Source organism: Rana temporaria, chromosome 5 (assembly GCF_905171775.1).
Source record: "Rana temporaria chromosome 5, aRanTem1.1, whole genome shotgun sequence".
Lineage (NCBI taxonomy): Eukaryota > Metazoa > Chordata > Amphibia > Anura > Ranidae > Rana > Rana temporaria.
The window spans coordinates 309484190-309506501 of NC_053493.1; the positions used below are offsets into that span (position 1 = coordinate 309484190).

The window sequence follows — 22312 nt, forward strand, 5'->3', positions numbered from 1 at the left end:
ATGTGGTGGTGACTTTAAGAGTTTCACCAATAACTGAAAAGTTGTTTAAAACCAAAAATTATATAAAAATAAAAAAAGATCTGATTAAAAAAAAACACAAAAAAAAAAAAAAAACAGTGAGCCTCATCACATAGCTTTTGTAACACTTCACTGAACCAGCCTGCTGGTAAACCAAAATTCGAAAGCCAAAAAAAGAGAGAAATATAGATTCGGATATGAGCCCTACCCGTTCAAGAAAACATGGAAATATCCCTCGGTAGTTCTCATTATGTCCGATGGGCATAGGACCCCACCTCCTTTTTGTACGTCTTAGCAGCAATTCTCTGGTATATCTTCCTTTCTCAGCCTAAAAACAATAAGATATTAAAAATGAAACATGAAAATTTTGCGAAATCCAAAAACATACATGGGTGAAAATACAAAAACACAAAAGGAGACCAGCCAGTGTTAATATGCTTTCAAGAATGCTTTTGATTAAACGGGCCATACTTTGGATTAAATTTTGTTTCTGCTGAATTGTCCTAAATCCATTCCATGGGTGATTCTATCGGCATCACTCAACTTAGAAAAATTCAAGCGGAAGCACCTTGGCCAAAACAGCAACTACATCCAATCAGATAATTATCCTTAATATCTTAATGTGTATGGATAGAGTGATGGGGTTTGGGCTTGTGTCAATGGCATCAGTTTGAAACACTTCTGAGCCCATTAAAAAAAAAATTTATAGTTGTATTTGACTCGATTCAAGACAGTTTTGCATTCCCCTAAGACTTGTACGGGAATGATAAACCCACACAAGAGAACAAAAGCCCTTTGATATAGGCCGGAACATTCTATAAATATACTACGCTTTGACAGAGTCATGATTCATACACCTTTATTCGTGAAACTCATATCCAGTTCTTCCAAGTAAACCAGTTTAAAAAATTATGAAAAGTAAGGTTAGAATAATGCACACATCAAAAGAACTTTTATTTTTTCTGCATAAGCAAAATGTGAGCTTGAACAAATAGGAGAGATTTATTTTAGAGTTAGAGGCTATCCGATTCGAAATAGCGTGAACCTAGCCTTAATCAAGTAAATAATCAACAGAAAGTTAGTTAAACTTTAACCAGATATACCAATATAGCCATCAACACAGCTATATATTAATTGTAATCCTACTTCTGGGACTTTATTGTAGGAATAGCAGCATAAAAGCAAGCAAGGGGAGGATATCTGTGTGCCGTTAATCCTCCACTGTCCAATCAGCAAGCTGGGATTGCTAATGCCGCGTACACACGTCCGTTTTTCATGACGAGAAAAATGCCATTTTTTAAATTGGTCATTAAAAACTATCGTGTGTAGACTCCAGAGCATTTTTCTCGACGTGAAAAATGGGCATTAAAAATGTAGAACATGCTCTATTTTTTCTTGTCGTTTTTCACATCGGGAAAAACGGTCGTGTGTACGATTTAACAACGTGGGAAAAAAACGTGCATGCTCAGAAGCAAGTTATGAGAAGGAAAATTTGCATAATCAGCCCAAAGGGTGGCACCATTCAAATGGAACTTCCCCTTTATAGTGCAGTCGTATGTGTTGTACGTCACCGCGCTTTGCTAGAGCATTTTTTCCACGATCGTGTGTATGCAAGGCAGGCTTGACAAGAATCACGTCGAGAAAAACGTAGTTTTTTTTCCATGACATGAAAAATGGTCATGGGTACATGGCTTTAGGTAGTAGTCTCTAACATTTTTTCTTAACATGATGCATATATCCCTGTAGCTTTAAATTTGCCTTCACAGACCAGTATTAAAAAAGACCATCAAAAAAGTGCAGCGCATATACATTTAAATGTGCTTAATAAATTCACAGAAAAAGTAAACGTGACAGGGTATTAGTGCAAAATAGTGATGAATGCACATTACATCAAGTCCATGAACAGTCCACAGATTAAACGTGAAGGAACCTCTTTTTAGAACTTTTACTTCTTTTAATTTGTTTTGGAGGTGTCTTCACATTTTGGGATAGATCCACAAAGAAATTACGCCGGCGTATCTTTGTTTTGAATCCTCAAAACAAGATACAACGGCATCTCGGCTAGATCCGACAGGCGTACGTCTTCATACGCCGTCGGATCTAAGATGCAATTTTTCGGCATCCGCTAGGTGGCGTTCCCGTCGTAATCCGCGTAGAGTATGCAAATTAGCCATTTACGACGATCCACGAACGTATGACCGATGTCGCATTTCTTTACGTCGTTTCCGTTCGGCTTTTTCCGGCGTATAGTTAAAGCTGCTATATGGTGGCGTACTCAATGTTAAGAATGGCGTCGTTCCCGCCTCGCATTTTGAAGTTTTTACGTCGTTTGCGTAAGTCGTTCGTGAATGGGGCTGGACGCCATTTACGTTCACATCAAAAACAATGACGTCCTTGCAACGTCATTTGGAGCAATGCACCCTGGGATATTTTAGGGACGGCGCATGCGCAGTTCGTTTGGCACGGGGACGCGCTTCATTTTAATGAAACATGCCCCCTACCCGCCGAATTTGAATTCCGCGCCCTTACGCCGCGAGAGATACACTACACCGCCGTAACTTACGAATTCTTTCAGGATTCAAACCAATGCAAAGTAAGTTACAGCGGCGTAGCGTATCTTACATACGCTGCGCCCGGCGCAGATGTATGTGGATCTGCCCCTTAATCTGTAAACTGTTCATGGACACTATTCGATGTGCATTCATATTTTGCACTTTTATCCTCTCATGTTTATTTTTTCTGCAAATTTATTATTAAGCACATTTAAATATATATGCGCTGCACTTTTTTTGAATGCTTATATATTAGACTGGTATCAAAAGTATAGTGTTCAACAGCATTGTCAAATTAATCTAAAGTGCAGATTTTCTTTTGCTTTATTAAAAAGACAATGCCATAAAGAAATAAAAAACGTACTTACATTTTTTTCAGGTACAAGTGTCACTGGAATAATCCTTTCCTTTTTTGAATCTTGGTTCTGCAGTATGATTCCAAGTGAAACTGGATGAATAGGCATCTTAACATGTTTTGTGGCATATATAGCAAAAGCGAAATTAACATGCTCAATTGTGAAATTGGAATTAGTTGTTCCAGCAACTGCCTCATTGGGGTGCAAACATTTATGCAGATCAACTATGAAAATAAAATAAAGAATGCATTGGGTTAACAATACATTTGTAAAGTAAATACAACAAATTAAAGGATAAAAAACGGACAATTAAAAATAAACATCAAAACCTACAGATGTAGCATTGCAATACATGTAAGGATCCTAAACGATGATTTGTACTAGGGTGACCACATTTCCAAACTACCATTCAGGGACACCCTCCTTTCCCAAAAATCAGCTTGTGCTGTAATGAATCACAGCACAGTGATTGGACACAAAAGGCGGGATTTATGATTTCTCCAATCACAAGCAGAGGGCAGGATTGTGCTCCTCCAGGCATTCCCGGCCAGGACAAGTACTGTCAGTGAGTAAAGCGGTGATGTGGCAGCCTTTTTTGGGGCATCAGATTGGCCCGGGGGGGGGGGGGTGGCTGTGTCAGTCTAATTCCGGGACACTGTATTGTCCTGGAATGAATGTGCCCGGGACAGACGTGCAAAATGCGGGACTGTCCCGGGCAATCTGGGACACGTGGTCACCCTAATTTGTACATAATCCTTTTGTTGACAGTTAGTGCTCAGGGAACATCAGATCCTATGAACATGCAAGCTAAATTCTTCAAACTCCCTCTTAGTCCTGGATTAAATGGTGCTGCCATCTTGGGCTCCTAGTGGTTCCACATTTTGTGAATTTCTGAGAAGGTATGCAAAATGGTATCTGGCTATATATCACGCATACACACCTTTTCAGTTCTCATTTATGTAGGGCTCTTTTTGTACCCAACTAAACCTACATTTGGGAACTGGGGACCTCTTGGCCCTTTGGTTGTGCAACCTGCCTGTGAACATTGGTAATCAGTAGTAATTAGACATAAACTAAAGAGCAGAAACACATGTCCCAAGCCAAGGTTGTTGCCACAATTCCTAGATTCAGTTTTTGTTACAAGTAGATAATTCACAAAATACTTCCCGCCCAATTTTATAATTGCAAACTTTACATTTATTACTGAGAGATCCAATTGGATGGATAAAAGACAGTGAAATCAACCTTTATTAAAACAATATGAACTCACCAGTGCCAACCAAGGATCCTGTACGGATATTATGATGCACAGGAAGTTTTATGTGATGACAAGATTTTTCTGCTGCAACCAATGGCTAAAAAGAGAAAAAAAAATGAAAAACCCTTTAACAGTTATAATATTTTGTTTCACAAACAGTCTTTATGTCATCAGTTAATCAAAATCTATCTCAAACATGATCCATTTTGCTTTATGTTCATAGCTTATCAGTTTTGACTGTTATGAAGTTTACCACAGATAAAATCTCAGTTTTTATTTCTACATGCCTTTTTTGACTGTTGTGTCAACAATTTGATGCCCGGGACTATTGCTATCTTTCTTCTGTCACCAAAACCAGCCACAAAATAAACACAGAATTCCATCTGCATTTATCTGCTATAGTGATACCTCATAAGAGTAGGTTTCTGCCTAACAACTTTGATCATTTGTCAAAAAGCAATTGTTTGTATAGTGGATCCTCAGGCCTCAAAATGGCAGTGTTAAACGTGTAGTTTCATGCATTTAGAGAACATTCCTAAATTCATTTAATGTTTTTTCAAAGGCATCATTCAAGCTCCGCATTTAGTCAGGTCAGCTGCATTGTACTTCTAGGATCCCATTAGAGACTTTAAATTTGGCTAAACAAGTGTAAATGCAGCTAAACCTGCTTTAAGACAGGAATCACACCTAAGCGCTGAAAATGTGTTTTGGAAAGCGGTTAAACTGGTTTATACGAGTTAGTGAATGTCTCCTACATTTAAAAAAATAAAAAAGCTAAAAGAAAACCCCACAGGAGTGCAGGTGTGAATGTAGCTTGTTAGGGTCCCAAGGACAAGATCTTCCCCCTGGATTTCTCAGCTCAGAACTCTTGTGTCACCCCTACCATTTATTGTCATATTGCAAAATAACAGAAAACTAATGTGTAGGGCGGGACTCCTGAATATGATGGCAGGAAGGGGTAGGCTTGAAAAACCAGGTTCAAAAATCCTGCCTCCTTTAATCCGCATCAAGGCTCTGTAGCTTTATGCAATGAGGTCACTAACAGTATGAACCAGTATGCTAGAGTTTACAGAAAAGAGTCTAAAAAGGGCAAGTTACAATTTTTAAAAAGTATGATCAAACATATTTTTTGCTATACTTCTCATGTGGGTCACAGGAGTATACTTAGGCCCCGTACACACGTCCGAGAAACTCGACGGGCAAAACACATCGTTTTGCTCGTCGAGTTCCTTGTGAAGCCGCCGAGGATCTCGGCGAGCCAACTTTTCCCATTGACTAACGAGGAAATAGAGAACATGTTCTCTTTTTGGCCCGACGAGATCCTCGTCGGTTTCCTCGGCGAAAAGTGTACACACGACCAGTTTTCTCGGCAGAATACGTCTCCCATCGAGTTTCTGGCTGAATTCTGCCGAGAAAACCAGTCGTGTGTACGGGGCCTAACTTGTGCTTGCCTTTAACCCAGAATCAGCCAACAGTGGGCTAAAGCTGACGTTCCAGGCTCTGGAAGGATCCCAGCCATGTTGTTCGGATCCACCCAGCTGCCTGATTGACAGCTGACCCCAGCTCTCAGCATGTGGCTTAGAGCCAAAGCCAGCTATGCTCGCCCCCTCTTCAGTCTGGTGCTCCAGTGAACACTGGAGGGTATAGCCCTGTACACACGATCAGTCCATCCGATGAAAACGGACTGATGGATTTTTTCATCAGTTATCCGATGAAGCTGACTGATGATCAGTCATGCCTACACACCATCGGTTAAAAAAACGATTGTGTCAGAACGCGGTCACGTAAACCACGTGCAACGGCACTATAAAGAGGAAGTTCAAATCCAATGGCGCCACCCTTGGGGCTGCTTTAGCTGATTTTGTGTTAGTAAAAGACGATTTGCGCTTTTCTGTCTGTTACAGCGTGATGAATATGCTTACTCCATAACGAACGCTAGTTTTACCAGAACGAGCGCTCCCGTCCCCTAATTTAGTCTGAGCATGCGTGGATTTTTGGACGTGCCTACAGACGATCGTTTTTTTCCTATCGGTTAGTTAACCATCAGATAATTTTAACACAAGTTCCTAGTGTAACCGATGGATAAAAAAACGATGGGGCCCACACACGATCGGTTAGTCTGATAAAAACAGTCCATGAGACCGTTTTCATCAGACAAACCGATCGTGTGTATGCGGCATAAGAGCTGAGAGTGGTGACTGACCACTCTCAACCCACAATTTTGCATTACAGCCTTAATCATAGCTAGCTCACAGGAACTGTAGCTTGAGTGCCAACCTGCTATCCAATCTGATTAGGAGGCAAGTTCTATATTGCAAGTCTTTAATCATAAAGTGCCATTATTGTAAAGTCCCAACACATCTAAGTTGTAAAGCTGGTCCTCATATCTGATCTGGCTATAATATATTCCCCTGTACTTTGGAGAACTCTTCAATATCAGCAAGGCCGGTATAAAGAAAACAGCTGAGTTGTGGCATCTCTACCCACAAACTCTACTTTGCTATTCACAACGCACAGCCTGTGATGTCAGATATTGCCCAGAAGTGCATTCTGATCTGCTGCAGCCTATTTGAAAATGCTTCCTGACTACTGTAAAATGCTCTTCAGTGATGACTGCATGACATTCTAAAAAGTTTTCCAATAGAAACAAGTGGACCACAGGTGTTAAAATGACTGCTTGATGAGGCCATTGGGACTGAGTTTTTTTTTGCATTCCACAAACCAAGTAGATTACCTCGAATGACTTATTCTAGACCTGGATCGCTGTCATTTCATGTAAAAATCCTAGCTTCAATTATGCCAGATACTACAGATAATATTTCTTCATGCACTGAGGGCCCAGGCTCTTGTACAGGTAACAGATCCTGTTGCTCACCATTCTTTTCATCTCCTGTTGTTAATTCACAAAACACCTTGTCTTCTTTTCACAGTTGACATAGTGTTTGGTGAATGGACAAGTAAAGATCATGTCCCACAGAGAAAATAAAGGGGGGCCCTATTACCCGTCACCATGGGAAATGCATCTGCTCTTTGATAATACTGTAATATGAAAAACTGATACAACAATATCCCTGATGAAGAATGCTCTAATGTAATCATTAGAAACGCGTTGGCTCACCCGCCTCTGTCACCACCAGTTGATCTGGAGGTTTTTGTATCTGATGGCGGATAGTAACACATCATGTATTTCATTCAAATGAATATGTTTTTAATCTTCAAAATATGATATTATTGATATGTCAATGAATGTAATTTATATATCTTTTTTGTATAATAAATAAATTTTTTCACCAAATCCCACAATAGAGGTTATTCAATAATTTCTTCGATCATGTCCTTCATGCTCCCCTTCTCTATATTCTGTGAACAGAGTACAAGGTATTTTGTAAACCGACAACAGGAGAGTAAAAGGAGGAAGAAAAACTGTATTACCACACTGAAAGCCTGAGCTCTCATCTGCAGTGCCAGAAGTAGTATCTGGCATCAGGCGGTGACACTAGATTTCTACAGTAAACAGCAGAGGTCCAGACCTAGGATAGTCGGAGGTAACCTACATGTACACATTTTCCTTTTTCCTGGAGTTCGGTTTTAGCCCGGGTGCACACTGATGCAGTCTACCGCATCGCATGTCATTTGTACAGTAATCACACCCGATTAAATACTGTGTCCTGGTTTCAGATGATCTGAAACCTGGACACACGATTCCAAACCCGGACTGTCCAGGTGAATCCCAGACAGATGGTAACCCTACTCTCCACTCTACGCACAAAAAAAAAAAAAAGTTTTGCCTTTAGTTATACTTTAAAGCCAAACTCCAGCCAAAACATTTTGTTTAATTTTTGGACAGAGCAGGTTTTTATTGCTATCTGTATACCTGTTGGGGGGGGTGTCTCTCCTTCCTGTCAGGACATGAATATATACATTGCACATATATCATAATTCTTCAGAATAAATTACTATTCCTGTTCTAGCCAATTAAATGAGCACCTGCACACACCTAAACACATTCAGAAACAAAATGCGACTTTAAAGGATCACTAAAGGATAGCTTCCTTTACCTTACTGCAGTACTGGTTTCATGTCCTCATTGCTCGTTTTTGCTTTGATGTTGCTGTAAAACTGCTCTGATCTCCACACTTCCTGGTTGTCTGTTTCCTTATAACCACAGTACTGGGAGCTTTTCACTGTGGTCTAAGCTGTCATTACTGTGTGTCTAAAACTTAACAGAACCAATCAGATTCATTTTAAAAACAAAACACTGCCCTGGATTTGTTTGTTTTTGTTCTGTGTGTCTCTAGTTCACAGGAACATGAAACCAGTTTAAAAGTGAAACTAATCTGCAGGCACATTATATGATTGATTTTTATCTATTTGTAATCATTTTTAAAAGGAATCAGTTAACTTTTATGTCTCTATACCCTGTAAACAGTCATTTCAGCAAAAAAAAAAATTCCTTTAGTGACCCTTTAAGCTCATTTTTAATGCAGGTTTTCTCCAGCCAGGAGCAAGCAAAGGCTATATAATTAGTTTTGTAATTACCAAACTGCTGGAGGCAGGCTATTTTTTTTTTTTACACGTAAAAACACCCCCACACACACCACAAGTTAGCCTATCAATTTGTCAAGAAGAAGAGTGAGAAAAAATAGAAAGTGGCCTCATTGTATTTTCACCAATGAACACATGAAAGTGTGTGGTCACTGCATTAATAAGTTACTTGGCACTAGTTATACTGGTGAACTGTATGTACTCTACATACAGAATAGTCATACTGTATGTACTCTCCATACAGCAGGTGCGGCATCTATACAGAAGATAAAGGAATGTGCACCTTCAGGGGCCCTACAGAATATTTTTCGTATGAACCTGCTGCACGTAACAATGAACACAGTTTGTGTTACTTACAGGATAAAGGAGGCATTTATAAGAGGTTTAAAAGTGAACACCATTAGTGTTTTACGAGCCATAACATAAAACACACATTAGCCATAGCATAAGGCCTCCTTCACACCTGCTGAGTAGGCTGAGTTACCTAGCACAGGAACAAGGTAACACAACGTCCTAGGAGCTAGATTCAGGTAGCTCGGCGCATAGTTTTGCCGGCGTAGCGTATCGAATAGACGCTACGCCGACAGCGCGCACAGAGCCCAGAGCAGTATTCACAAAGCACTCGCCCCGTACGTTGCCGCGGCGTAGCGTAATATGGTCGGAGTAAGCCCGCCTAATTCAAAGTAGGCTGGTAGTGGGCGTGTTGTATTGAAATGAATCGTGACCCCATGTAAATGAAGCACCGTATGAACGGCGCATGCGCGCACATGCTCAGAATCACGTCGCATATACTCCCCAAGCTACGTCGGCTCAATGCTTTCGACGTGAATGTAGCCTACGCACAGCCCCATTCCCGTACGACTTACGTAAATGGCGTAAAATTTGACGGCTGTTCCGACGTCCATACCTTTGCATGGGTAGCGCCACCTATAGCAGGGATAACTTTACGATGGACGTACGCCTTACGTAAACGGCGTAGATTACAGCGACGGGCGCAAGTACGTTCGTGAATAGGTGTATCTAGGTCATTTACATATTCGGCGCGTAAATCAATGGAAGCGCCCCTTGCGGCCAGTGTAAATATGCGCCCAAGATCCGACGGCATAGGAGACTTACGTCGGTCGGATGGAGGCAAAATTCAGGCGTATCTAGTTAAGAGAATAGGGCGCATAGATACGACGGCGCATTTGTTCACTTACGCTGCGTATCTGTAGATACGCCAGCGTAAGTGTTTTAAGAATCTAGTCCTAGGAGTTTGAGTTCAGTTTACATCAATTAGCACATTGGTGCATGATAAAGAAATAAATAATTATATATATTTGCATTTTTACACTGTGCACTTAGGTAAGCTATAATGTGGTAACATGTTAAAGCGGTTGTAAACCCGCATGAAATTTTTTATTTTTTTTCCTCCTGTAAGGGACCGCATATTAGCTCATTATGAAATACTTACCTCGGAACGAGGTGCGTAGCACTTACCTGGTTCACGCCGAGCGAGATTTCATCTTGCCTCGGCGTGTCTTCCGGGTATCACCGCTCCAGCGCTGTGATTGGCTGGAGCAGCGATGACGTCGCGTGCGCGCGGGAGATTTAAAACTCGGCAAGGTCCGGCGGCTGCCGGTCCTTTCGCCGTAGATCCCCCCTGCGCATGCGCAGCGGCGCATTGCGAGGGGAATATCTCCTAAACCGTCAACTGCACTTCCAAGTGCAATTTCATGTGAACTTGTAGTTTGTAGTTTGTAGTTTGCGCTTGTAGTGCAAAGTGGATTTGCCTTTCGTAAATAACCCCAACTATATGGAAAAAAGATTTTGACTACTTGACCATCACATCCATATGAGCTGGTTGGACATCCATGTCCAAAACCATAGGGATTATGCAATTGGTCACTCCATTGCAGAGGTACCAGACTCTTGTAAAAGAGCTTTACAAAAAAATTGGAAGTATGTCTATCAGAATTTTTATCTATTCAGCCAAAATTATTAGTTGTGAGATCAGGTGCTGATTTTTTGCTGAAGACTTGGCTTACAATCAGACGTCCAACAAGTCACATCGGTGTTCGATAGGGTTGAGGTGAGGGCTGAGTGCAGGCTGCATGACTTTTCCCAAGGCCAAATTCATGGTACCAAAGGGGAACAGTCTAGCTAGAACCAGAAGACAGCCTTTCCCAAACTGTTGCCACAAGGCTGGCCCACAATTCTCTAAATTGTCTAAATTGCCCCGTACACACGATCGAAATTTCCATCGGGATAAACTCTGACGGATTTCCGTTCAAGCTGTCTTGCATACACACTGTCACACCAAATTCCGACCGTCCAAAACTAGGTGACGTACAACACTACAACGAGCAGAGAAAAATTAAGTTCAATGCTTCCGAGCATGCGTCGACTTGATTCTGAGCATGCATGGTTTTGTTCTCCGTTGGAGTTCCATACAGACGAATGGAATTTCCGATACAAATTTTTTTCATCTGAATAATTTTCTTCTAGCCATAGGGTACTACAAGACCCAACCTGCTCGAATATTTACACTTTATTCTAGGCTGGCTGTGATTGCCAGTCTAGGTTTCTGAAAATGCTAGTTGCCCGCCTGCTAATCCTTAGACTTAAAGAGAACTGGAATCTACTTAATTTGCCTCCTCCAGTCCATGAGACAATCTCGCTCTCCTTCGTTGGCTGCGCTTCATTTACTGCCTTCGCTTCTTCCAGCTATGGCAGTTTCAGGCCATCTAAATTAGCTGGCCTGGGAATACGTAACGCATTCATCCCAGCACCAAGGAAAGCCAAGACTGTACATGGACAAGTGCATGCGTGGATCACTGTACACACTTTGAAAAACTTGTTAACATGCAGTATCTGCAAGTGAGACATACATAATCTCAAAGTCTTTTCAAACAACTTTTATCAAAGCTAAAGTAACACTACAAACACTTTGGGGTTTATTTACTAAAGGCAAATCCACTTTGCACTACAAGTTCTCTACAATCTGAGGGGGACATGCAAGGAAAATAAAAAACAGCATTTTTGCTTGTACATGATTGGATAATAAAATCAGCAGAGCTTCCCCTCATTTCAGATCTTCCCCTCAGATCTACAACGACTGCACTACCAAGTGCACTTGTAGTGCAAAGTGGATTTGCCTTTAGTAAATCAACCCCATTGAGTCATTGACACAGAAACAGCTGAATTTCTGACTGCACACTACTCAATAGAATGCACATTTGCATCTATGTATATGCATATACATGCATTTACACTTGTAAGCATGTAAAATGCATGTCCTCCAACGCATTTTTTTTATTTTGAGTTACAGATCTGAATGCCGTTCATGTTTATGCACCTGTGTGCATGTCCCCTTTAAAACATACACTTGCATTCAAATCTGTAAGCAAAAAATTATTTCTTTATACCCCTGTGCATGAGGCCTTATAGTGGGGGTCAGCAACCTGTAGACTGCGATCTACCAGCAGATCGCAGACAGGTGCTTGGTAGATCTCTGTCTGGGCTTGCTGACCCGCCAACCCAGAGCATCAAACACAGTGCAATGCAGAAGGACTACTTGTAAAGATGGAGCTGTAGTAGGGAGCAAGAGCCACTTCTGTAGTGCTGGCTTCTGTCCCATGCAGAGTTCCCCCATTTACTTGAATGGATCGCAATTGGCAGGCAGTGTACACTTTTGGCTGCTGTCTCGGAAGCTAAAGGGGGTAGGGATTGGGGCGGTAAAACCACAACTCAACCGCAGGGCTTTACTTGTGAACGAGCCCTTATGCCGCATACACACGATCGGATTTCCGATGGTATAAAATCCGATGGAATTTTTCGTCGGAATTCCGATGAAGCTGACTTTCAATCTTACCTACACACTATCAGACTAAATTCCAATTGTCTAAAACGCGGTGACGTAAAACACTACGACGAGCCAAGAAAAATTAAGTTCAATGCTTCCGAGCATGCGTCGACTTGATTCTGAGCATGCGTGGGATTTCCGATGGAGTTCCACACAGACGATCGGAATTTCCTATCGTTTTTTTTTTTCCATCAGAAAAATTTAAACATGTTCTATTTTTTTACACCGATGGAAAAAAAAGTACGATGGGGCCCACACACTATCAGCTTTTCTGATGAAAAAAGTCCATCAGACTTTTTTTAATCGGAAAAAACTGTCGTGTGTACACGGCACAAGAGTGCCACTGCCAATGCAACTAAAGCCTCATACACACGATAGGTTAACCAGAGGACAACGGTCTGAAGGACCGTTTTCATTGGTCAAAACCAATCGTGTGTGGGCCCCATAGGTTAAAAAAAACACAACTTGCTTTAAAATTAACCTATTGAATGGTAACCAATAGGTCAAAACCGAGCGTTCGTAGGCACGACCATGGGTTAAAAACCCACGCATGCTCAGAATCAAGTCGACGCATGCTTGGAAGCATTGAACTTCGTTTTTTTCAGCACGTCGTTGTGTTTTACGTCACCGCGTTCTGAGACGATCGGTTATTTAACCGATGGTGTGTAGGCGTGACGGACCATCAGTCAGCTTCATCGATTAACCTAGGACAACGGTCCTTCAGACCGTTGTCCTCTGGTTAACCTATCGCGTGTACGAGGCTGAAGGGCTCATTCAAGTGCAGTAAGTACTGCTGCTCCTCTAAAACGTGATCTAAATGTGTTTGACAGGTGGTTAGGAGGAGATATGTTGCTTCCTCACCACTTGATTTAAACCCTTGATTGCTGTGCAATGCACGCGACTGCGACACAGTAGTACGGCAATTACAGGTTTAAAACCGGCGTGAGGAAGCGACGCTGTGCCTGGTGATCTTTGACTTCTCCCATCTTGTTCAGGTAGATCTCATCCTCTTTATGGTTGCCTACCCCTGCCTTATAGCAATTCAGATTGGAATCTGACCAGAAAATTATTACACCTACACCGTTGGCTGCGTAATCTTAATTGTATCAGCTAAAACTGCTTAAACTGCCACATTACCCTCTCCCCAAGTCCAAACATAATTGTAATACAAAGAGCATCAGCCCCAAAACAAGGGGGGGGGGGGCTACCTCTGAATTATTACTGGTTAGCTAACCACAAAACTTCTCAGCATTTGCAAAGCTGCATTGAATTAACAAAAAATACATAATATATACTATTTCCATTCAAATCTTTAAAATTAGACAATGCTTTTCGGTACAGAAATGAACAAAATATTATCAATGCTAAAACACTTCCATGTACAGCAGTGCAGAAAGTATTATCTAGTATTCAATTTTTCTTATCACTAACAACTCCTAAATGATCTTTGAAGATTTCCTCTTGGTAATTCATATTGTTGACCTTAGGCCCATCCATACTCAGTCCATACCTCCCAACTTTCTGAGATGGGAATGAGGGACACCTATCAGCAAAAGTATGCAGGCATAGGACACTCCCATTGCCACGAGAATTGTACAAAAAAATAAGATTGGTTAAACCTACAAGTGCTTTTTTTTACCACTACTATTCCTTTATATTGGCTTTTGGAATTTACAAATGCAGCAATTTAGAACTCAGATGAAAGTTTAGTGCTGGGAAACACTTTTTGATAGATAAAAAGTGCATTTTATATACATCTATATAGATCAGACCAAAATGAGGGACAAATGAGGAGAATGAGGGACAGAGGGACATTGCTCCAAATCAGGGACAGTCTCTCGAAATCAGGGACAGTTGGGAGGTATGCTCAATCGATTTAAAGCACAATTTGCAGCTCCATAAGAGGTGCGTCAATGCTCAGCACTGAGATTACCATTATAATATGTGGTGCTTGTTTATACCCAAGTGTGGTGTTGCCTAAAAAAAAAAAAACACACACACATTTTTTGTGGCAGAGTCGCGGATTTTGGCCCCAATAGCCTATGAGAACACTTGAAATCACTTGCAATGTGCTTTTTCAACATATTTCCTTGCTTAGTAACTAGCTTTTCATTGGCTGCACTCAAGCATGGTAAATGCACAAATCCTAGAAAAGAAAGAGAAAAAATGCCCTAAAAAGACCAAAGACGCTCAAGTGTAAATGAGGCCTTATATGTATGCCTTACAAATGTATTTATAAGTAAATATCTAACTAGTATACTTTTCAGAAGTCATACATTTGTACAGCGATTGCTTTTTGAATGTACACCTTTCCTAAACCTGGCCACACATTATACATTACACATTTACCCTTAACTATGTAGTGCAAGGGCCTGCCTGACTGCATACAAATTGAAAGTGTTTAGGTTTGACCTCATGCCATATAGTTTTGGTAAATCTAAAGGAAAATTGTACAAGAAAATTGTATAATGTATGGCCAGCCTTACCCTGTGGCACTGTGAGCAGAAGTTAGGTTGTATTTCTAGTAGCAACATAAACACTGTAGGCGTGAATAAAAGCAGAGACAGAATTGTTTACAGCACTGGCATAATCAAACCTGCGATCACTCGGGCACCACTACCTGTACAAGGCCTTATTAAAGTGAAACTAACGAGAGAACATCTGCAAGTATAAACTGACGAGCATAAGTAAGCAATTATTTAGTTAGTAGAATAAAAAGGCCCCATAGCAGAAACGCTGCATGAATAGACTAATGCAAAATTAGTTAGGGTTAAAATCTCCATTCAGTAGAACAACAAAGTGGCTCAGGGGTCAGCACTTCCGCCTAGCAACACTAGGGTCATTGGTCCAAATCCCAACTACCGCACAACCTGCCTGGATGTTTCATGTTCTCCCAGTGCCTGTGTGGGTACTCGCATTTCTTCCCACAATCCAAAGACATGCTAGTAGATTATTGGATCCTGCCTAAACTGTCCCTAGTATGTGTATTATGGACCTGAGAGTGTAAGCTCCTTGAGGTCAGGGACTGATGTGAATGTTATCAATGCTATATACCAGCGATCTCCACACTACGGCCCTCCAGCTGCTGCGGAACTACACGTCCCACAAGGCACTGTAAAACTCACATTCACAGACATGACTGGGCATGATGGGAGTTGTAGTTCCTGCACAATCGAAGGGCCATAGTTTGGAGACCCCTGCTTAATACTGTAAGTACCTGTAAGAAATAAACAACTTCTCACGCTTCTATCTCTAATCAAGGCATAAAAAAAGATGTATATTTATATTAAAAAATATAGTCTCCAAAAGAATCATTGCAACCTCTACCAGACAATATTGAGGCACTTTTAGTAGACATAGGATTTCAGTCCAGTATTTTAGTTTTATTCTAAACCAGGGTGGATTAGATATTATTATTATTATTATTATTATTATTATTATTATTATTATTATTATTATTATTAAAATTATAATAATAATAACAATAATCAATTTAATTGTGACCTCCAGGGAATAATGTATTTTTGTCATTTGCTGGGTCCAGCTTACATTTGTAGCCCAAAACCCCTCTCTCATAGCCCAATGCCTCAATGTTCCTCTCACGTAGTCCTACACCCCTCTCACGTAGCCCAACGTCCCTCTTACATAACCCAACACCCCTCTCATGTAGCCCAACAGCTCAACGTCCCTCTCATGTAGTCCAACACCCCTCTCATGTAGCCCAACACCCCTCTTACGTAGCCGAACACCCCTCTTACGTAGCCGAACACCCCTCTTACGTAGCCGAACACCCCTCTTACGTAGCCGAACGCCCCTCTTACGTAGCCGAACGCCCCTCTCACGTAGCCGAACGCCCCTCTCACGTAGCCGAACGCCCCTCTCACGTAGCCGAACGCCCCTCTCACGTAGCCGAACGCCCCTCTCACGTAGCCCAATGCCCCAACGTCCCTCTTACGTAGTCCAACACCCCTCTCACGTAGCCCAACGTCCCTCTTACATAACCCAACACCCCTCTCATGTAGCCCAATGCCTCAACGTCCCTTTAATGTAGCCTAACACCCCTCTTACATAGCCGAACGCCCCTCTCACGTGGCCCAATGCCTCAACGTCCCTCTTACGTAGCCCAACGGCCCTCTCATGTAGCCCACCGCTTCAAAGTTCCTCTCACATAGCCCAATGCCTCAATGTTCCTCTCACATAGCTCAATGCCCCTCTCATGTAGCCCAAATGTCCCTCTCATGTAGCCTGAAACCCAAATGCCCCTCAAAACCTGACACACCTCCTATGTAGCCTATCACCCCAATAAACCTCAAAGCCTGACACCAGTGTTTCTCTAATGCAGCCTGACACACCAAGACTCCTCTTCCCATAATCCAGATACTTTAACTTTTATGAACAAGCTTAAAAGATCACCTCTGTTAAAAAAAATGCCACCAGATCACCACAACAAAGCTGATGTCTAAGCTAAGGTTTTCCTCAACTGTCAAAGGAAGATAAAGCCACGTCTGATGAGGAGGACTCCAGGAAAGAACACAGCAGGTTATATTTATGAACAAAGAAGTCTTTCTTCTGTTCGGATTTCCCTGGTCAGCCACTAGGCTGCAGATAATACCTTCTACTGAACTTTATAGAGGAGTGGCCAATCAAACCTTCCATCACACAGGAGCTATTAGAAGGCTGATTCCACAATAGGAAAAAATAAATGGTGTGTGCACTTAATTAAAAAATAAATAAGAAAATAAGTAATTAATATATATATATATATATATATATATATATATATATATATATATATATATATATATATATATATATATATATATTATTATTAAGTTATATAATTGAAAAGTATGTAAGTAATGTATCACATACATACGTACACACACCACACTTAAACACAGAATTGTAACAATATAACAGTAACTGTTACAGTTGCCGATTGTTACAATAAAAAAAAAAGAATACATTTGTTTTTGCTACACTAACCGAAAGTAAACAAACACATAGAGAGTAACAACAACAACAACAATAATAATAATAGTGCCGATGAGACGAATAGCCGGGTTTCTTGGGGCACTCACCAGGAGCAGTGCCAGGAAGCAGCAGTACATTGTGACAGATCCTCGGGCTGACCCCATGGGAAGGACTGGTAAAGTCCAGCAGCTGATCGCAGAATCCGGGTGGTAAGTAGCTGTGGCGGTAGGTAGCTGTGCTCCCAGGTGTACAGATGACAGAATACAAGCAGGATGTCCCCTGCGATCCGCCCGGCCGGCTGGCTGTGACTGTGACTGTGATCTGAGACGAGGAATGTGCGGGGACTCGGGCTGCCAGCACGGACTGTCTGTTCCTTTTCTTCCCTGCCTACACTTCGCACCTGTCCCCTCCCTACTCACCACCACCAAGGTGGGAAGGGACAGGGGCGGGTCTGGGAGGGACACAAATAAAGTTTTTATTGAAACTGGGCTCCGCCCTTCTCTGTGTGACTCAGTCCTAGGTAACATGGAGACTGGAGGGCAAAGTCCTGTGTGATCTGCCACTCATTAATCATCTGTATGTGTGAGAGAAGAAAGATGAGAAGGCAGGAGCAGGGCTGGAGGGGGAGGGGTGTCTGCATTCCGATCTGTCTGCCCTCTGACATAACCCATCATATAGAGGGGTACATACTGTCCCTGACATAACCCATCCATATAGAGGGGGTACACACTGTCCCTGACATAACCCATCCATATAGAGGGGTGCATACTGTCCCTGACATAACCCATCCATATAGAGGGGTACACACTGTCCCTGACATAACCCATCCATATAGAGGGGTACATACTGTCCTGTCCCTGACATAACCCATCCATATAGAGGGGTACACGCTGTCCCTGACATAATCCATCCATATAGAGGGGGGACACACTGTCCCTGACATAACCCATCCATATAGAGGGGTACATACTGTCACTGACATAACCCATCCATATAGAGCGGTACACACTGTCCCTGACATAATCCATCCATGTATAGGGGTACATACTGTCCCTGACATAACCCATGCATATAGAGGGGTACATACTGTCCCTGACATAATCCATCCATGTATAGGGGTACTCACTGTCCCTGACATAATCCATCCATATAGAGGGGTACATACTGTCCCTGACATAACCCATCCATGTGGAGGGGTACTCACTGTATTTATGTATGTATTAAAATGCTTGTAAAACAACAGCGGAGTCTTACACACGTGCCTCGATGCGCTGTCCCTGACATTACCCATCCATAATTAGGGGTACTCACTGTTCCTGACATAACCAAGTAATGTATTTAAGTTTTGTGCTGCCCTAGTACTGACTAAACTTGTGCACCCCCTATTTGAAATATGACCCACCCCTTCCTGCAAAGGCCACACCCATTTCTTTTTAAGACCCGCCCTGAAATTTTCGAGTGGGGACACTAGTTCTTAGGGCATGGGGGGGGCATTGAATTCCCTTAATTTGCATATATTTCCTCTCACTTCTTGTTTGGCTAGAGGGCAGGAAGTGAAGGGAAATCTCTGCAATGGGACAGGGATGGGAAAAATAAACTGACAGGGGCTATAAACCTCCCTTACTCTATCCAAAATGGAAAAAATAAATACAACATTTTCCCTCTAGTTCTACTTTGAGCACAAATTTCTGATCATTTTATGGAGACGACTAAGAAGATATAACCATGCCAATGGTGCAGCAGAAAACATATAGCACAGCGAGGAAGGTTTGTGGTCCAGGCTGATAGGACAGTCAAAATTTGAAGCAGCTTGCGTTACACTAACAGTGTAGAGGGGTACTCACTGTCTCTGACATAACCCATCCACATAGAGGGGTACACACTGTCCCTGCCATAACCCATCCATGTGGAGGGGTACTCACTGTCACTGACATAACCCATCTATATAGTGGGGTACACACTGTCCCTGACAGAACCTATCCATATAGACGGGTACCCACTGTCCCTGACATAACCCATCCATATAGAGGGGTACCTACTGTCCCTGACATAACCCATCCATATAGAGGGGTATACACTGTCCCTGACATAACCCATCCATATAGAGGGGTACCCACTGTCCCTGACATAACCCATCCATATAGAGGGGTACCCACTGTCCCTGACATAACCCATCCATATAGAGAAGGACTCACTGTCCCTGAAATAACCCTCATGTATAGGTGGCGCATCCTACTACTTGTTTACTTTTTTTTAAGGCTCATACTTATGGAAACCTTGTTAAAGCTTGTCAATGCTCTTATAGCTTTAAAACGGATTAGTAAAGTATTAACATAACATAGCATTTTGTCAATCAGCTTCTCTTATGCCAGAGCAATGTATTTAATACATTGCAGAATGAAGAAATAAACAGTCCCCAGGAGTTGGGAAAACCTTAAACCAGGGATCCTCAAACTGCGGCCATCCAGCTGTTGCAGAACTACAAATCCCATGAGGCATTGCAAAACTCTGACATTCACAGACATGACTAGGCATGATGGGAATTGTAGTTCCTGAACACCTGGAGGGCCGTAGTTTGAAGACCCATGCCTTAAACGATGTATAATACGATTGGTTACACGACAAAATCTAAAAAGTATATTATGTGGAACAGTAATATCTCTAAAATGGAAAAAATAAATAAATATCTGGGACTCAAGGGGTTAGAGAGATAAAGACCTGGGGAATTAGGTGGTGTAGTCAAAGTGCCAATATCCTTTTTGCTTCTTTCTCCTGACCTAATTTAACCTGATTTAACCTACCTTACCTCTCTACATATGCATATTTACTGCAGTCCAATGGATGTGATCTCCCAAGTTTGTTAACATGCAGTGCAGCAAGTCTTCATCTCTGGGCCACACTTGCACTGTACATCCCCGTAGATTTTGCATAGCTGGATGTAAATAAACACAAAAGGCTGCAGCCATTAGATTGAGGTAAGTATGCTTCTGTGGAAAGAGAAGGTGCCTCTTTTAGGTGGGTAAGGTTACATTGGAGGAAGGCAGGGGCGGACTGACCATTGAGTCACTCGGGCACTGCCCGAGGGCCCCATGCCACTAGGGGGCCCCATCAGGGTTGCCAGGCTCAGTAAAACCAGGGACAGTATGTAAAAATCTATGTTAAAAAGATATGTCCGAAACCGACATGCTTTTGATGTGAATATCCCGAGATCTTAGCTGCCCCGCCTCTGCACTGCCTCCTGGCGTGGTGGCCATCTGTAAGCCCAGGGGCCCCATAATCTTCTATTGCCCGGGGGCCCCATGAGTTGTCAGTCCGCCCCTGGAGGAAGGGACACTGAATGAAGAGCTACGCCAGGGATACAGTTCACAGCCACAACATGATAAACAACCATTGTATGTATAGAAATAGGTGTAGTCATAGTAAATCTTTCCCCGTGCACTTAAAGGGCAAAGATTGGATCCCAGATAAATGCATTTGTCTCACTCCCCAACCCCTACATTTGCCAGCTGGTGTACCTGAGAATACCTGTGGATGGGTAGCATGTGATCCTTTCCACTTTATCTCATGATGCAGTGCTGGTCCAGTGTGTTTCAACAGAGAAGAGATCCCTTCCTGATCATCATTACAGTGCTCTTTCTAATAAAACTGACAGAGCTTCCAGCTGCTTCCCACTTTACACAACCAAAAAAGAAAATTTTCCGGAGAAAGTGAGGTTGCCAGCTTTGGTATGCTGTTTGTAGGGTGCCTTTAGAATCAATGTAATTTTTTTACTGCTCCCTTTGTTCACATAAGAGAGGTTTCCCTTTACATCCAGAAAGAGGTAGAAAGAATGGGGCTAGAGAGGGTAACAAATGCAAACTATTTTTTGTTTTTTGTTTTAGAGTGGGGAGGGTTTATCAGTTTGTCTTTTCCTATGCCAATAGTCAATAACACCTTCTCATTTCCTGTCCTGATATCACCAGCCACAGATAATAATACCATTTCTATACGCTGCCCCAAAACAAATATGATATCCGGGTTGACTGGTTGGAGAAATCACAAAATTTGAAAATACACCAGGTTGGAGCAGACAGATTAGTCTGTTGTTGGCTGTGATGGTGGCAAGAGCAACCACACTAGCCAAGGTTCAAAATCAGGGAAATGCACGGTGCTGAACTGTTAATACAAGAAAACAAATTACTGTATATACTCGAGTATAAGCCTAGTTTTTCAGCCCTTTTTTTAGGGTGAAATTGCCCCCCATGGCTTATACTCGAGTCAGTGTACCTAAGCGGTGCAACGCTCATCCGCACGGCAGCAGCCACTTCTATAGGCCGTGCATTTGGCCTAGTCTTCGGAGCCAACTTGCTCCTCCTGGCCTCTCCACCAGCACTGTATCCCGGCCTCCCTGGTGTCTGGCTCCCTCACCACTCGCAGATCCTGCTCCACAGGCTTCCCACCGGGTGGGCGTCTGAACGGAGCGACAGCCACAAATCCAGACCGCAGCTTCGGCCATCTTGGTACTCACGGCCTCTCCACCAGCGCTGCATCCCTACTTTGCTGGCTTCTGCACTCAGGTCTACGGACGCTTCCTGCATCCTCCAGGTGAGTGGCGCACAGAGAGGTTGCAATGGGCACAGTGAGGTTGCAATGTGCACAGTAATGTTGGGCACAGTGAGGTTGGGCACAGTGAGGTTGCAATGGGCACAGTGATGTTGGGCACAGTGAGGTTGCAATGGGCACAGTGATGTTACAATGGGCACAGCGATGTTGCAATGGGCACAGT

General features: G+C 42.4%; 1 protein-coding gene across 1 annotated transcript in view; it reads right to left on the reverse strand.

Annotated features, from left to right (window-relative positions):
* LOC120940944 (desmocollin-2-like) overlaps window positions 1-17965 on the reverse strand; it is a 39308-nt gene extending 21343 nt beyond the window's left edge. Inside the window, exons 1-4 of the mRNA XM_040354104.1 lie at window positions 17655-17965; window positions 4197-4281; window positions 2939-3150; window positions 227-346 (exon numbers count right to left, since the gene is read on the reverse strand). Of these exons, the coding sequence (XP_040210038.1) occupies window positions 227-346; window positions 2939-3150; window positions 4197-4281; window positions 17655-17711 (474 nt within the window). The 5' untranslated portion in view covers window positions 17712-17965. The remainder of the gene's footprint in view (window positions 1-226; window positions 347-2938; window positions 3151-4196; window positions 4282-17654) is intronic.
* Between the last annotated feature and the right edge of the window lie 4347 nt (window positions 17966-22312).